The sequence below is a fragment of the Prionailurus viverrinus genome, chromosome D2 (assembly GCF_022837055.1).
Source record: "Prionailurus viverrinus isolate Anna chromosome D2, UM_Priviv_1.0, whole genome shotgun sequence".
Lineage (NCBI taxonomy): Eukaryota > Metazoa > Chordata > Mammalia > Carnivora > Felidae > Prionailurus > Prionailurus viverrinus.
In genome coordinates, this window is record NC_062571.1 from 53,594,717 (window position 1) to 53,613,200 (window position 18,484).

An 18,484-nucleotide genomic window follows, 5' to 3' on the forward strand; every position below is an offset into this window, starting at 1 on the left:
TTTGAGTCCTATTTCTTTAACGACCTTTCACCCACTAGTTTTAGGATTCTTGCTTTAATCAGTTATTATATTGGGATTACAAAATGGTGATGTTTTATAATTCTGTCATTCCAAAATGGTGATTTTTTAAAAATAATTTTATCATTCTTTTGACATTTATTAGCTATTTTTCTTAATATAAAGAAGATTTTCTTTTTTTTTTTAGCTCTTCCTTTTTATTTCCCTTTACTTTTTTTTTTCTTTTTCTGATTATCACTATGGACTCATGGATTTTTTTAAAAAAAAAAGGGGCGCCTGGGTGGCGCAGTCGGTTAAGCGTCCGACTTTAGCCAGGTCACGATCTCACGGTCCGTGAGTTCGAGCCCCGCGTCAGGCTCTGGGCTGATGGCTCAGAGCCTGGAGCCTGTTTCCGATTCTGTGTCTCCCTCTCTCTCTGCCCCTCCCCCGTTCACGCTCTGTCTCTCTCTGTCCCCAAAATAAATAAACGTTAAAAAAAAAAATTAAAAAAAAAAAAGTAAAAATAAATGTATTGAGACACCTGGGTGGTTCAGTTGGTTGAGCGTCTGACTTCGGCTCAGGTCACAATCTCGGAGTTTGGGAGTTCGAGTCCTGTATCGGGCTCACTGCTGTCAGTGCACAGCCCACTTTGGATCCTCTGTCCCCCCCTCTCTCTCTGCCCCTCCCCTGCTCATGTTCGCTTGCTCTCTCTGTCTCTCAAACATAAGTAAACCTTAAAAAAGAAAATAAATATGTTATAATCTTTTTTTTATGTTCAAATTTGTCCCATATTTGGCTAGGGGAACCCCTCAAGCCAATTTCTGTGTCCTCATTTGTCTTTGAATACTTTCTTGTTTATCACACATGTTCCAAGCTCACGTTTTCCTTTTCTTGCCCTAGACCTAGAATAGCCATTTTCCAAGATACCCTAGTTCCTTGGTTTTTTTCCTAATGTTTATTTATTTTTGAGAGAGAGACAGAGTATGAGTGGGGGAGGGGCAGAGAGAGAGGAGACACAGAATTCGAAGCAGGCTGAGCTGTCAGTACAGAGCCCAACTTGGGGCTTGAACCCACGAACCGTGAGATCATGACCTGAGCCGAAGTTGGATGCTGAACCGACTCAGCCACCCAGGTGCCCCTAAGGTACCCTAGTTCCTTTTAGTAAAGCTAGGTATTTAGAAACAGATCTGCTTGCTAGGTGGGCTTATTACCCCCCCTCCCCCAGACACACACCTCTCATGCCCTCTAGCTTCCAGGGTTGCCGTTGAAAAGTTTGAAGCCATTCTGATTTCTTTAGTTTGTGATCTATTCTTTTTCTCTTTTAGAATAATCTTCTCGGGGTGCCTGGGTGGCTTGGTCTGTTGGGCGGCCAACTACAGCTCAGGTCATGATCTCGTGGTCTGTGAGTTCAAGCCCCGCGTCGGGCTCTGTGCTGACAGCTCAGAACCTGGAGCCTGCTTCTGATTCTGTGACTCCCTCTCTCTCTGCCCCTTTTCTGCTTGCTCTCTGTCTCTCTCTCAAAAGTAATAAACATTAAAAAAAAAATAGAATAATCTTCTCTTCTGTGGTCTTCAGTTTCCTGATGATGTGCTTTGACGTGGGTCTGTTTACTTCCATTGTGCTGGGTACTTGGTGAACCTGTCTGGAATTTAACCTGGAAACTGTTCTTTGATCTGATAATGTCTTTAAGTTCTAGGACATTTTCTTGAATTATTTTTGCCTGTTTTCTTTTTTTAAATTTTTTTGAATGTTTATTCATTTTTGAGATAGAGAGATACAGTGCAAGTGGGGGAGGGGTAGAGAGAGAGGGAGACACAGAATCCAAAGCAGGCTCCACGTTCTGAACTGTCAGCACAAAACCTGATGTGGGGCTTGAACCCACAAACCGTGACATCATGACCCGAGCTGAAGTTGGACACTTAACCCACTGAGCCACCCAGGCACCCCTGTCTTTCTGTTTTCTTGATTCTAGGACAGATAGTGATGTTTAGTTTTCTGGATTGGCCCTCTTAGTTTCTTTACTCTTCTTTAACAATTTTTTTTTGACTCTTTACTCAGTTTCTAGGATATTTTTTCATTTTTATCTCCTAAAAAATAATGCTGATTTTATTTCATTTCTGCTCTCTGATTTTTAATTTCTAAGAACTGTGTTTTGATCTCCAAATATTTCTTTGTACTTTTTCTTTTTCTCTTTCTTTCTTTCTTTCTTTCTTTCTTTCTTTCTTTCATAACCTGTTATTGATTCATTGCTAACAGTATTTTGTCTTACCTCTGAGATTTTAGATCTATTGTTTATATCTCGCCTTGCATATAGTCTGTTTCCACAGAGTACTTCCCCACCCCCCCCGCATTTTTGTTTTGTTTATTTTTTTCTTTAATCTCTGACTTTGTTGGTAGAGGTGTTTCTCAGATCTGGTAATTCCTTGGTTGACTGCTCATATTTAAATACAGTGGACATAGCTGATTGGAAGCTTTGGGTATGTGGGTGGGACTTGTTGATTGTGAATTTCACTGTGAGATTACCTAGCTGGGATGTTTAGTTGGTGAGCCTTTGATGTTAATATCTGGAGTTATTTCTTCTGGGGCCCCTCAGATTCCCTAGAGGAGACTTTTCCTGTCTCTTGTCTGGAGGGTAAAGATCTGACTGCCAGCATTCTGGGATCTGAGGTGGTGAAGAGGGCATTTGGTATATATAAACTCTGTTAATCCTCTTGTTTTCGTATCAGTACTATTGCCCTCAGCCTTGGGTGGTCTTCCCCTGTTCAGAGATTATCTATTTTAGTCTCTTTAGTATTTTGCCAAAATGCAGAAAGGTGACTCAGATGACTAAGTGGGGTTTGCTTCTTAAACACATTTTCAACCAATATTCCTTACTTCAGCTCTCCTTTCACTCCCTCTTCCATAAGTAGTGGAATTCCTATAAATTATTGACATTTTTGGAGATTCTAGAGAATATTCTTGGCTTCTCAACTATTGACTTAGAATTTAGTTTTCTAAGATATGCTGAGTTTTTGTTTTTGGTTTTTTTTTTTACCACATGTCCATCAGCTTTCAACATTCTAAAATTTTGTTCTCTCTTCTCCTTTTCTTTTTATCTGTGTGGGCTTACGCTTTTTTAAAAAATCTCTTCATGTTAGTTTATTGGAATTTCAAGAAGGAGTCAAGGTAAAAAGCATGTGTTCAGGCTGCCATTGCACTAGATACCTACGACCCCACTTCTGGTGCCTTGCCATATTTTTGTCAAGATAAATATCCATATGGAGTAATAAAGGGCGTGAGCAGATGTTATTCCTGGTGATCATTAGAGGTTGCAAATTAGTGACCTGCAGAATCAAACTGGCCCACAGATATATTTGGTTTGATTTGCAAAATGTAAACAAAAATGTTTTTTGTTAGTTACTATCACTTCACATTCTTTAAGAGATATCTGGATTTGTGTTCTGATGACTCCCAAAGCTTGAATCTTGAGCTTGGTTTTGACGTCTCTGATTCTTGTTGAGTCTTTTCACATGGATATTCCACTATCTCAAGTTCAACATGTCTGCAACAGGTTTAAAATCTTTGCATATTTTGAGGGTTGGTCCCTTTTCTGTCACATGTGTTGTAAAATATTTACTCTGTGGTGCAGTTTTTTATTTTTTTAAGTTTTTTGTTTAGTGGTTTTTTTAGACCCAGATACACAAATCATAAGTCTGTAGCTCCATTAATTTTTTTTATATACATTTTTTTTAGTTTATTTATTTTTAAGAGAGAGAGAGAGTGTGTGTGAATGGGGCAGGAGCAGAGAGAGAGGGAGGGACAGAGGATCCAAAGCAGGCTCTGCGCTGACAGCAGAGAGCCCAATGTGGGTATCAAACTCATGAACTGCGAGATCATGACCTGAGCTGAAGGCTGATGTTTAACTGACTGAGCCACACAGGTGCCCCTGTAGCCCCATGAATTTTTAAAAAGCAAATACACCTTTATTTATAACCACCAAGATCAAGATTTGAACATTATTTCTACCCCAAAAGCTTTTCTCATACTCTATTCCAGTCATTACCCCAAACAAGATTTAGAACACTTCCATCACCCTTTTATGCCCCTTTCTAATCGGTTCTTCCTCCCTCCTCCAGAGGTAACTTCTTTCTGATTTCTGTCACCAATGGTTAGTTTAACATTTTCTCAGAAGTGATATAAATGGAATCATAGAATATATATTTTTTCTTGTCTAGTACTTTTCACTCCAAATGTTTTGAGATTCACCCGTATTATTGCATATACCAATTGTTTGTTTCTTTTCATTGCTGAGTAGTATTCAGTTCTAAGAATTTGTTTACCCATTTACTGGTTGGTGGGTATTTGGGTTGTTTTTAGTTCGGAGGTGTTATGAATAAGACTATTATAAAATTAGTGTACAAGTCTTTGTAGGCAGATGTTTATATTTCTCTTTAATATATGCACAGGAGTAGAATTGCTGGGTTATAGTGTAGGTATAGGCTACCTTTTTATTTTTTCAAATGGTTGTACCATTTTGTACTCCAGTCAGCAGTGAGAATTTTAGATACTACACATCCTTGCCAACATACGATACTGTAAGTCTGTTCTAGATGAGCCATTTTGATACATATAAAATGATATCTCAGTGTGGTTTCAATTTACATTTCTCTGATGACTGATGTTGAGTGCCTTTTCATTTGCTATTCATTTGTGTATTTTCTTTTGTAAAATGTCAGTTCAAGTCCTTTGCTTATAATTTTAGGTTTAGAGACACATTAAAAAATATTTTTTAATGTTTATTTCAGGGAGAGAGAGAGAGAGACAAAACGTGAGCAGGGGAGGGGCAGAGAAAGAGAGGGAGACACAGAATCTGAAGCGGGCTCCAGGCTCTGAGCTGTCAGCACAGAGCCTGACACAGGGCTTGAACCCATGAACCGTGAGATGATGACGTGAGCTGAAGTCGGATGCTTAACCGACTGGGCCACCCACGCGCCCCAGGTTTAGAGACGTATTGAGCAGAAAGTACAGAATTCCCATATACCTTCCTCTCCCTCACAGTTTCTTGTATGAGTATAGTACATTTCCTACAATTCAAGAACCAATATTGACACGTTTTTAAGTCTACAGTTTGTAATAGGGTTTAGGGTTCACTCTTATATTGTACAGTTTTATTGATTTTGACAAATGCATAGTGTCACATCTACCATGACAACATTATACAGAATAGCTTTATTGCCTGAAAAATCCCTTGTGCTTCATCTCTTTCCCCATCCCTCCCTTACCAAACCCCTGCCAATCACTGACCTTTCTATAGTTTTGGCTTTTTCATAATGTCCTATAGTTGGGATCATACAATATGTGTTACGTTCAGACTGGCTTTTTCACTTAACAATATGCATTTAAGATTCCTCCATGTCTTTTTTATGGCTTGATAGCTTATTTGTTTTTATTGATGAAAAATATTGCATTGTATGGTTGCACCATTCACCTATTGAAGGACATCTTGGTTGCTTCTAATTTCTGGCAGTTAAAAATAAAGCTGCTATAGACGTTTGTGTGCAGGTTTGTGTGGACATAACTTTTCAATTCATTTAGGTAAATACCTGGGGGTACAGTTGCTAGATCATAGAGAGAGGCTGTATTTAGCTTTGTAAGAAACAGCCAAACTGTCTTCCAGAGTGGCTTTACTATTTTACATTCTCAGCACTAATGAATGGGAGTTCTGTTGCTCCACACCCTCACCAGGATTTGGTGTTGTCAGTGTTTTGGATTTTAGCCATTCTAATAGATGCATGGTAGTATCTTGTTTTAACTTGCAATTCTGTATTGGCATGTGATAGCATTTTTTTCGCATGCTTCTTTGCTATGTGTATATATTCTTTGGTGAGGTATCTGTTCATATCTTTTGTACACTTTTATTTTTATTTATTTTCAATTTTTTTAAGTTTATTTATTTATTTTGAGAGAGAGGGGGGCAGAGGGAGAGAAAGAATCCCAAGCAGGCTCCACACAGTCTGCACAGAGCCTGATGCCAGGCTCAAATTCAAACCATGAGATCATGACATGAGCTGAAATCAAGAGTTGGACACTTAACCGACTCAGCCACCCAGGCGCCCCTACACTTTTAAATATGGTTGTTGGTTTTCTTATTGTTGACTTCTAAGTGTTTTTTTTTTATATTTTATAGTACTATGTGTTTTGAAAATATCCTCTCCCATTCTGTAGCTTATCTTTTTAGTCTCTTTTTAGAACAGAAGATACTAACTCACTGCCAAATCCAAGGTCACTTAGATTTTCTTCTGTGTTATTTTCTAGAGTTTTGTGTCTTACATTTATGTCTGTGATCCATTATGAGTTAATTTTTGTGAAATCCATTCATGAACATGGAATATCTCTCCATTTATTTAGATTTTCTTTGATTTCTTTCATCAGAGTTTTGTGGTTTTCTTCACATAGATCTTGTATATATTTGGTTAGATTTATACATAATTCATTTTTTGGTGCTAAAGTAAATGATATTGTGTTTTTAATTTCAAATTCCAGTTGTTCCTTGCTGGTTTACAGAAAGGCAGTTGACTTTGGTATGTTAGCCTGGTATCCTGCAACCTTCCTATAATCACTGACTACTTCTGGGAATTTTTTTGTTATTGATTGTTTGGGATTTTGTACATGGACAATCATGTCATCTGCAGACAAGGCTTTTCTTTCTTCCTTCCTAATATGAATACCTTTTATTACTTTTTCTCTTATTGAGTTAGCAATGAATATCAGTATGATGGTTAAATAGGAGTGGTGAGGAGGAACATCCTTGCCTGTTTCTGATCTCATGGGGAGAAGCATTACGTTTCTCACCACTAAGTATGATGTTAGTTTTGTATGATTTTTATTCTTTTAAATTTAAGGTGTGTTTTATAGCCCAGAATATGGCCTATATTGGCAAATGTTCTATGTGAGCTTGAGAAGAATATATATTCTGTTGTTGGATGAAGTATATTCTGTAAATGTCCGTGAAACCCAGTTGACTGATAATGCTCTTCAGTTCAACCATATCCTTAACTGAATTTCTGGCTGCTGGATCTGTCGATTACCAGAGGAGTTTTGAGGTCTTCAACTATATTAGTGGATTTATTTGTTTTCCTTGCTGTTCTATCAATTTTTGCCTCACATATTTTGATACTTTGTTAGTAGGTACATACACATTAAGGATTGTTATGTCTTTTTAGATACTGATCATTTTATCATTATGTAATGCTTCTATCTCATAATTTTCCTTGCTCTGAAGTCTGCTTTATCTGAAATTAATATAGCTACTCCAGTGTTCTTTTGATTAGTGTTACCATAGTGTATCTTTTTCCATCCCTTTACTTTTAATCTCTCTTGTATTTTTATATTTAAAGTATTCCTTTGATGCAACATATGGTTGCCTGCTGTGTTTGTTCTCCGCCTAGAACTGTAGAACTTCTATAAGAAAATATAGGAGTTTCTCTTCGTAATACTGGGGTAAGCAAAGATATTTTTTAGAAGGATCACAAAAAGCTATACAAAATTGAAAATTGGACTTCAAATAAAAACTTATTTATCAAAAGACTCTTGTAAGAAAATTAGTAGGCAAGCCACAGACTAGGAGAAAACATTTGAAAGATTATTTTTTTGTGACAGGACTCATAACCACAATATGTAAAGAGCTTTTACAAATTAATAAGAAAAAGGAAAAAAAAGAATGAAAATAGGAACTTCTAGTTTCTGTTCTGACATGTAAAAGAGCCTTGTAGTAATCATTCCTGTCTTTACAACAAGAAGTTAAACTGAAAATAAAAAACCTTTTTTAGATCCATTGGAAAACTGAAATTGTAGGGCAATCTGCTACACCCCGAATTAGAGAGACAGGCAATAGAGGCTATCACAGTTTACTGAGAGCAGAAGCCCCTGCTGGAGCTTGGTAGGAACATTTAAAGGTGATTGAGCATGTTCTGGCTTCAGAGATAAAAATTTGGAGGGGCCCAGGAAGTCCACTACTCTTTAATGAGTTTTAGCTTCAGGAGCCCTACCAGAGTCTAGATCTGGCGGAGCCCTGCCAGTGAAGATCACAGAAAAATACCAACCGAGAAAGAAAAAAGTAACCAGTTTGAAATAAGCCCTAAGTGTATTCTTAGCAAAGGCCAGCTGGCAAAATTTTGATATGAATCCCATTACTTCAATAGATGTTAAGCTTAATAGCTTTTTTGTTTGTTCTTCTTTTTTTTTTTACCCTAAATTATTTATTTTTTTAATTTGCATCCAAGTTAGTTAGCCTGTAGTGCAACAATGATTTCAGTAGTAGATTCCTTAATGCCCCTTACCCATTTAGCCTATCCCCCCTCCCAGCACCCCTCTAGTGACCCTCTGTTCTCCATATTTAAGAGTCTCTTCTGTTTTGTCCGCCTCCCAGTTTTTATATGATTTTTGCTTCCCTTCCCTTATGTTCATCTGTTCTGTATCTTAAAGTCCTCATATGAGTGAAGTCATATGATATTTGTCTTTCTCTGACTGACTCATTTCGCTTAGCATAATACCCTCCAGTTCCATCCACGTAGTTGTGAATGGCAAGATTGCATTCTTTTTGATTGCCGAGTAATACTCCATTGTATATATGTACCACATCTTTATCCATTCATCCATTGATGGACATTTGGGCTCTTTCCATACTTTGGCTGTTTTCAGTAGTGCTGCTCTAAACATTGGGGTGCATGTGCCCCTTCGAAACAGCATACCTGTATCCCTTGGATAAATACCTAGTAGTGCAATTTCTGGGTTGTAGGGTAGTTCTATTTTTAATTTTTTGAGGAACCTCCATACTCTTTTCCAGAATGGCTGCACCAGTTTGCACTCCCACCAACAGTGCAAAAGAGATCCTCTTTCTCCACATCCTCACCAGCATCTGTTGTTGCCTGAGTTGTTAATGTTAGCCATTCTGACTGGTGTGAGGTGGTATCTCATTGTGGTTTTGATTTGTATTTCCCTGATGATGAGTGATGTTGAGCATTTTTTCATGTGTCAGTTGGCCATCTGGATGTCTTCTTTGGAGAAGTGTCTATCCATGTCTTTTGCCTATTTCTTCACTGGATTATTTGATTTTTGGGTGTTGAGTTTGATAAGTTCTTTATAGATTTTGGATACTAACCCTTTGTCTGATATGTTGTTTGCAAATATCTTCTCCCATTCTGTCTGTTGCCTTTTAGTTTTGCTGATTGTTTCCTTTGCCGTGCAGAGGCTTTTTATTTTGATGAGGTTCTAGTAGTCCATTTTTGCTTTTGTTTCTCTTGCCTCCAGAGACATGTTGAGTAAGAAGTTGCTGCGGCCAAGTTCGAAGAGGTTTTTGCCTGCTTTCTCCTCAAGGATTTTGAGGGCTTCGGGTCTTACATTTAGGTCTTTCATCCATTTTGAGTTTATTTTTGTGTATGGTGTAAGAAAGTGGTCCAGGTTCATTCTTCTGCATGTCGCAGTCCAGTTTTCCCAGCACCACTTGCTGAAGAGACTATCTTTATTCCATTGGCTATTCTTTCCTGCTTTGTCAAAGATTAGTTGACGATATGTTTGTGGGTCCATTTCTGGGTTCTCTATTCTGTTCCATTGATCTGAGTATCTGTTCTTGTCCCAGTACCATACTGTCTTGATGATTACAGCTTTGTAATGCAGCTTGAAATCTGGTATTTCTTCTTGAGACAGTTTTCATATCTTATGTTTGTTTTTTTTTTTTTAAATTTTTTTTTCAATGTTTATTTATTTTTGGGACAGAGAGAGACAGAGCATGAACGGGGGAGGGGCAAAGAGAGAGGGAGACACAGAATCGGAAACAGGCTCCAGGCTCTGAGCCATCAACCCAGAGCCTGATGCGGGGCTCAAACTCCCGGACCGCGAGATCGTGACCTGGCTGAAGTCGGACGCTCAACCGACTGCGCCACCCAGGTGCCCCTATATCTTATGTTTTATGAAGGACTTTGACCACTTTATCTGAGTTGTTTAATTTATTGGCATAAACTTTTATCCTTTTAATGTCTGCAGGATCTGTAGAAATGTTCATCTTTGTCATTTTCAGTGTTAGCAATTTGTATTAATTTGCCTTGATTTGTATGAAACAAGGCTTATCAATTTTATGGATGTTTTCTTTTCTTTTTCTTTTTTTGAGAGAGAGAAAGAGCTCTCACACATGCTCGAGTTGGGGAAGGGCAGAAGATGAGGGAGAGAGAATCCTCAGGCTCTACACCCAGCTTGGAGCCCAACTTGGGCGTGGAGCCAGAAACCATGCAGACCTTGATCTCATGGCTCTGGGATCATGCCCTAGCCAAAATCAAGAGTTGGACGCTCAGCTGACTGAGCCATCCACGCACCTATTTTATGGATATTTTCAAAGATCTAACATTTGAGTTTATTTACTCTTTGATTTCTGTTTTTGTTTTTATTATTTCCATTGTTATACTTGGGGTTTAATTTGTTCTTTTTCTTTCTTCAGACAGTGGGAATTTAGAACAGTGATTTTATGCCTTTCTGTTTTATTACACACATTTAAAGTTATACATTTTCCTCTGAGAACTGCTTTATTTGCACCCCACAACTTTTGAAATGTTGTTTTTACTATCTTTTAGTTTAAAATATTTTATTTTCCTTTTTTTTTTTTTTTTACTTTTGGGGTATTTACAAGTGTATTGTTTACTTTTCAAGTACTTGGAAGATTTTTGGGATATATTATGATCTTTATTATTAATTTCTAGTTTAATACTATTGGGTGAGTGAACATACTCTGTATGATTTCAGACCTTTGACATTTATTGAGACTTGTTTAGTGACCCAGCGTATCACCTGTCTTGATGAATATTTCACGTGTGCTTAAAGAGACTGTGTATTTTGCAGTTGTGGCTTTAATGTTCTAGAAATACCAGTTAGGTTGTGTTAGTGTTAAAACAGCTCAAATTTTCTTTTCCCTTAGTGTTTTGTTTTGTTGGCCAGTTCTATCAGGGGTAAGAAAAGGGTGTTAAGTTTTCAACTATTGTGGTATGTCTATTTTCCCTTTAGTTCTTTAAATGTTCTTTTATGTATTTCAAAGCTCAGTTATTAAATGCACTCACATTTATGATTGTTTTATATTCTTACTGTTTGACTCTGTATCATATGCAATGTCCTTCTTTATCTTTGGTGATATTCTGTGTCTTGAATTCAACTTTGCCTGCTGTTGATGTGGTCATTTTAGTTATTCCAGCATGCTTGTACTAGATGTTTCATGATGTATCTTTGACTTTTTTTTTTACTTTTAACCTCAGTCTTTATATTTAAAATGTGTTTCTTACCAATAGCATATAGCTGGGTATTACTTTTTTCATCCAGTAGGCAATCTCTACTTTGTTCTAGACCATTTACAATTATTTAATTATTATTATGGTTGACTTTTTAATCTTGCTGTTTTCTGTTTGTCTGATTCTTTCCTTCCTTCCTTCCTTCCTTCCTTCCTTCCTTCCTTTTTATGACTAAGTTTTTTTAGTATATATATTTATCTCTAACTGTTCACTTACTAGTATATATCTTTGTTAAACATTTTTTTTAATTTCTTTTTTCAACGTTTATTTATTTTTGGGACAGAGAGAGACAGAGCATGAACGGGGGAGGGGCAGAGAGAGAGGGAGACACAGAATCTGAAACAGGCTCCAGGCTCCGAGCCATCAGCCCAGAGCCTGACGCGGGGCTCGAACTCACGGACCGCGAGATCGTGACCTGGCTGAAGTTGGACGCTTAACCGACTGCGCCACCCAGGCGCCCCTTTGTTAAACATTTTAGCAGCTACTCTAGAGAGCACAATATGCATGTTTAACTCACCACAGTTCACTTTCAAATAATGTTGTTAGACTTCATCAAAATATAAAACTTATAACAGTACAATTGTATTTATTCCCACCTTCTGTTTGTTGTGTTTTTGTTTTAACATAATTTACTTATGATATACATATATGTTATATATATCATACACCTATTAACCATAATTAAAAGAGAATTTTTATTTAAAAAAAAATTTTTTTAACGTTTTATTTATTTTTGAGACAGAGTGAGACAAAGCATGAACAGGGGAGGGTCAGAGAGAGGGAGACAAAGAATCCGAAACAGGCTCCAGGCTCTGAGCCATCACCCCAGAGCCCGATGTGGGGCTCGAACTCGCGGACCGCGAGATCATGACCTGAGCCGAAGTTGGCCGCTTAACTGACTGAGCCACCCAGGCGCCCCTAAAAGAGAGTTTTTAATAAAACTTACCCACTTAACCTTTCTGTTGCTCTTTTTCCCTTTTTGCAGATACAGACTTCTAACTGGTATAATTGCCTTTAGCATGATAAATTTTGTTTAGTATTTATTGTAGTACACATCTGTTTTCTGAAGAAAAGTTTCTTGCTTTGTGTATCTGGAAATGTGTTTATTTCACACATTACAAATGTAATTAGATTTGTATATTAGATTTGTAATTAGGTCTTTTTCCTCTGGCTACTTTTATGATTTTACTCCATATGTTTTGTTTTTATAAGTTTGACTGTGATGTGCTTAGGTGTGATTTTCTTTGCAGTTATATTACTTGGAGGTTATTTAGCTTATTTTGAATCTGTGAGTTGATACTTTTCATCAATTTAGAAAATTTGGGGACTCTTATTTCTTCAAATATTTCTTCACCATTATTTTCTCTCTCTCTTTTGGGAACTCCAGTTATATGTATGTTTGATCATTTAATGTCCGTAATTTCTAGGAACTCTCCTTTTCTCTTTTCTGTTTCATACTGGATAAATTTTTGGACCTATCTTAAACTTTACTGAGCCTATTTTTATTGATCTCACAGTATTCTGAGATCCTGTTTTTTTCTTTGTGTGTATGTATTTGTGCATTTTGCATAATGTCTGTTTAGTTGTCTTCACATTTATGAATAGTTTTTTCTTCCGTATCTAGTCTGCTATTAAATAGCCCATTGAGTGAATGAATTCTTCATTATGATATTTTATTTTCAGCTTTTTCTTTTGATTCTTTGTTATAATATCTGTTTCTCCACTACAGTTCCCCATCTCTTCATGATTCTTAACTACTCTTTTTTTATTAGATTCTATAATACATATTGTTGTTAAAGTTTCATCTGTTAATTACAAGCTCTAGGCCACCTGTATGTATACTTCCATTGACTTTTTTCTTTTACTTTTGGGTCACAGTTTTCTACTTATTTATGTATCTTGTAATTTTTTCTTATATGTAGGATATTGTATTTAGGATAGTAGAGACTGAAGTAACAACTTCTATGATAGTTAAAAATCTGGTGAATTGGAAATGCTCAGGGGAAGGCAAATAAAGTAAGAACAGTGACATAATTTGTACCCTATGGGCTGGAGAACCATTAGAGTATTCACATGTTTTCCCTTTAAGAATGACACATAATTTTTTTGAAATGTCTCATACTTATAAAAGCACACATCTTGGTAGAGGTTTAATATAGGGAGAAATTTATTTTAGTGTTTATAAAAAATAAAAAATGCCAATAATGTGGACATCACTAGATTATTGCAATTGACTTAAAAATAGGTATCAATCTGTTCTAGAATAATTTTAAAGATAATTTCCATGATATGTTTTAAAATAGGATGTAAGCATATAGATCTGGAATTGTTGTAGATATTGACTAGATGTAATCGTGGCCAAATTGAGGTAATTACTACATGGTAGCATCAGGTGGTGCTGAGATCGTGACTTGAGCCTAAGTTGGATGCTTAGCCAACAGAGCCACCCAGGCACCCCTAGTCATCTAATTTTTAAATTAGTGGTAGATTTTGTGACAGTTTGCAAAATATACTCTATCTTTGGGAATATAGGCTGGGGAATCAACAAATATCTTTAAACTGAATTAAAAAAGATTTTTTTTACTGTTTATTTTTGAGAGAGAGAGAAAAAAACAGCACGAGCATAGGTGGGGCAGAGAGAACAGAGACACAGAATCTGAAGGAGGCTCCAGGCCCCAAGATGTCGGTACAGAGCCTGGCACAGGGCTTGAACTCATGAGGTCATGACCTGAGCCAAAGTCAGGATGCTCAACTGACTGAGCCACCCAGGCACCTGTAAATTTTGTTCTCTAGATAGTGCCTTTCCTCATTTTTAATATCCAAATTAATGGGAAAGTGTCAAATATTATTTGATTAATTAAAAAAAAATCCCTCTAGCCAAAACATAAGAGACTCTTAAAAACTGAGAACAAACTGAGGGTTGATGGGGGGTGGGAGAGAGGGGAGGGTGGGTGATGGGCACTGAGGAGGGCACCTGTTGGGATGAGCACTGGGTGTTGTATGAAAACCAATTTGACAATAAATTTCATATTAAAAAAAAATCCCTCTACCTACTTTCAGTGGATTTTGGTGGTGAATATTATTATAGGAAACTGAGAGTTTTGTTTTCTCTACCAATTAATTATAATATCTTCGCCGAATTATATACTCTTTGTGTTTCAGTTTCTCATCTATAGAGTGTAAATAGTAATGTCTGCCATAGACATCTACCTCATAGAAGACTAGAGAAAATCAAAGTATGTATATGAAAATACACAGCAGTTTCTCTGGGGCATAGGCTGTATTTTACTAATTACTGCATACTCACTGTGTCATTCAGTATATATTTGTTGGGTTGAAAATAAATCAGTTTTTTACTTGTTTTTTATCATGCCTATTATTATTACTAAGTGCTTTAAATAGTGTAAAATTAAAAAAAAATCTCCTTAGTATACATTTTACTTTCATTTGAATTAAATCTATACATTATTTATGTTACAGTACATGGATGGGAGAGATATTATGAAAGCACATGTCAAATAACTAAATATTTTCATTAAAAATTTTGGAACTTTTTAAAGGTATACATTTAAGGTACTATGATGACTATGATACTGCTTATGGTGTTATAGATTTAGATGAAGTGAAATAAGGAAGCTGTATGATAGTATAAGTCATGAATTTTCAGCCTGCAAACTTGTTCATATGGTTTATAGTTTGTGTAAATAGAAATAAATATTAATTGTTCCTATTTTAACTATAGCTGTGTCCTTTTTGATTGGAGTGTTTGGACTGATTATTTTGTAAAATTAATGTAATAACTTTTTATAGAGTTTTATTTTTAACTTTTCACAGGTATTATTCTGCTCTAAAAACTATGGAACAATTAGAAAATGTGTATTTTCCCCGGGTTAGTCAATACCGGTTTTGTCAGCTAATGATAGAAAATCTTCCTAAACTCCGTGAGGATATTAAAGAAATTTCCATGTCTGATCTCAAAGACTTTTTGGAAAGCATTCGAAAACATTCTGACAAAATAGGTGAAACAGCAATGAAACAGGTGAGAATGAAAAGAAAATTCTTAACTTAATGTTTAAAAAAATTTTTTTTAAATGTCTATTTTTGACAGAGAGAGAGAGAGAAGCAGAGCATGAGCGGGGAAGGGGCAGAGTGAGAGGGAGACACAATCTGACACAGGCTCCAGGCTCCGAGCTCTCAGCACAGAGCCCGACGCAGGGCTCGAACTCACAGACCGCGAGATCATGACCTGAGCCAAAGTCGGACACTCAACCGACTGAGCCGCCCAGAAGCCCCTAATTTACTGTTATTCGTTGGTATAAGTTATAGAATATATCCAAAGTTTACCTTTTTTTTTTTAGTTACCTAAAATGCTTATTTTTGTTTAGCTTAACCCTTTTCTTATTTTTCCTGAATCTTGCTTGGAATGGATTTAATCAGCATTTTCTTTTGGTTTGCAGTTATTCTGTATTTAAGTAAAGTCAATCTAACTTGACTCACCAGCCTTTCGCCTGGTAAGTCAGGTATAATATTAACTTGTGCCAGCAGACAAATTTGCTGTAAAATTAGCCGAACCACAAACAGAGGCAAATGGGATTCCTTTTATCATAAGATTTTAAATTACTGTCTCCTTAAAAGTATTATCTTTGAGTTGACAACTCCTAGGTCAATAATAAGAAGAAAAAATAGTAGACAAGATTTGGCAGTTATAAAGTTAATGTACCTACCTTTTGAATCAGCATTCTTCCAGATAATTCCAGTGAGAAATGAAAACATGTCCTTGTGATGTTCACAGCAACTCTGTTCACGATTAGCCCCAAACTGGAAACAACCCAAAGGGGCATCAACAGGGGAGTGGATAAACAAATTGTGCTGTATAAAAATATAATGGAGTATTACTTAGCAATAAAAAGGAATGAAATTACTGATATGTACAAAAACAAATATTAATCTCCTGGGCATTATGCTAAACTACAGAAGCTGGACACACAAAAAAGCACAGGTTGTGGGATTCCATTTATATTGCAGTTGTAAAGCAGGAGAAACCAAAGAGAAAAAGTCATGGGGTGCCTGGGTGGCTCAGTGCGTTAAGTGTCTGACTTAAGCTCAGGTCATGATCTCAGGGTTCAGGAGTTCGAACCCCACATCGGGCTCTCTGCTGTCAGCATGGAGCCTGCTTCAGATCTCTATGTCCCCCCCCCTCCCCCCCCTCCTCTCTCCCCCTTCCCTGCTTGCTTACACATGCTCTCTATCTCTCAAAACTAAAATAAAACTTAAAAAAAAATTAGAGCAACGGTTGCCTCTGGTTGGGGAGATTGCCTGGAAAGGGACATGAAGGGACTTTCTGGGGAGATGGAAATGTTTTGTCTTATGCTAAAGGTGCATCCACTTGTCAAAATTGTACAGTTAAGGTCTATACATCTCAGCATATATAAATCTGACCTCAAAGAAATTTGTAAAAAATAATTGGTGTGTGTGTGTGTGTGTGTGCACTGAGTGGGTAAAGATACATAGATGACACAAGAATGTATAAATATTAATTGTTGAAGGTAAGTGATGAGTACTTGGGAGTTAATTATATTAATCTGTTCACTTTGTTTATATTTGAAATTTTTAGTAAAAAGTTTTAAAGTGATTGTACTTTAAAATTTCTTAACTAAAACTTCTAATAATCATAGTGTCATAAAAATAAAACAGTCCTCCTAATTTTTTTTTCTCAAGTATTAGAAACTACTTTAGAGAAGCTTGAGGTGGGGCAGAGGGATGCCAACTGGGTAGCACCTGAGCTGAGAGCCAGAGAGTGCACTGCAGGTGCAACCTTCACTTCCTTCTCCTGCCAGGGCTTCCAGAGAAGCTTTTTACTTTATTTTATTATTTTTTAAAAGTTTATTTATTTTTTTTCCAACTTTTTTTTTTTTAATTTATTTTTGGGACAGAGAGAGACAGAGCATGAACGGGGGAGGGGCAGAGAGAGAGGGAGACACAGAATCGGAAACAGGCTCCAGGCTCTGAGCCATCAGCCCAGAGCCCGACGCGGGGCTCGAACTCACGGACCGTGAGATCGTGACCTGGCTGAAGTCGGACGCTTAACCGATGGCGCCACCCAGGCCCCCCTATTTATTTATTTTTGAAAGAGAGAGAGAGAGTGCATGCATGTGCCTGCAGGAGCAGTGGAGGGGCAGAAAGAGAGAGAGAGAGAGAGAGAGGGACAGAGGATCCGAAGTGGGCTCTGGGCTGACAGCAGAGAGCCCAGTGTGGGGCTCGAACTCACGAACTGTGAGATCATGACCTGAGCCGAAGGCAGATGCTTAACCAACTGAGTCACCCAGTGCCTCTATTTTATTTTATTTTATTTTATTTTATTTTATTTTATTTTATTTTATTTTATTTTATTTTATTTTATTTTTATTTAAAAAAATTTTTAAAAACATTTATTTATTTTTGAGACAGAGAGAGACAAAGCATGAACAGGGGAGGGTCAGAGTGAGAGGGAGACACAGAATCTGAAACAGGCTCCAGGCTCTGAGCTGTCAGCACAGAGCCCAACGCGGGGCTCGAACTCATAGACTGCGAGATCATGACCTGAGCTGAAGTCGGCTGCTTTACTGACTGAGCCACCCAGGTGCCCCTATTTTAGTTTTTAATTAAAGAAATGTATCTGTATCAGACTGTCACAACAGAGGAAATTAAAATTCAGTATATGAACTTTTTCCCTACTTATTTTTTAATTAGTTGTTTTTGTTTGTTTATTTATTTATTTTGAAAGAGAGAGAGAAAGAGAGAAAGAGAGAAAGTGGGGAAGGGGCAGAGAGAGAGGGAAAGAGAGAGAATCCCAAGCAGGCTCAACACCACCAGTGCAGAACCCAGTATGGGGCTCAAATTCATGAACCACAAGATCATGACCTTAGCCAAAGTCAGATGGTTAACTGACTGAGTCACCCAGGTGCCCCTCTACTTTAACTTTTTCCAGAATTATCTTCAAATCAGATAATCTCCATTATATTCCTATTAATCGTTTCAGCTTTGCACAGTATTCTATGTTAATTTGTTTAACAGATTTAATAAATTTGTTTAGTAAATTGTTTACTTTGGGGATGTATAGATTTTTTTTTTTAATTTTTTTTTCAACGTTTATTTATTTTTGGGACAGAGAGAGACACAGCATGAACGGGGGAGGGGCAGAG

At 37.0% G+C, this 18,484-nt stretch overlaps 1 protein-coding gene across 7 annotated transcripts in view; it reads left to right on the forward strand.

The window, feature by feature from the left end:
• Positions 1 to 18,484, forward strand: part of EXOC6 (exocyst complex component 6) — a 277,514-nt gene that overhangs the window by 103,952 nt on the left and 155,078 nt on the right. For all 7 annotated transcript variants that reach the window (XM_047824816.1, XM_047824814.1, XM_047824819.1 and 4 more), the window contains one exon: positions 15,138 to 15,342. In XM_047824816.1, the coding sequence (XP_047680772.1) occupies positions 15,138 to 15,342 (205 nt within the window). The remainder of the gene's footprint in view (positions 1 to 15,137; positions 15,343 to 18,484) is intronic.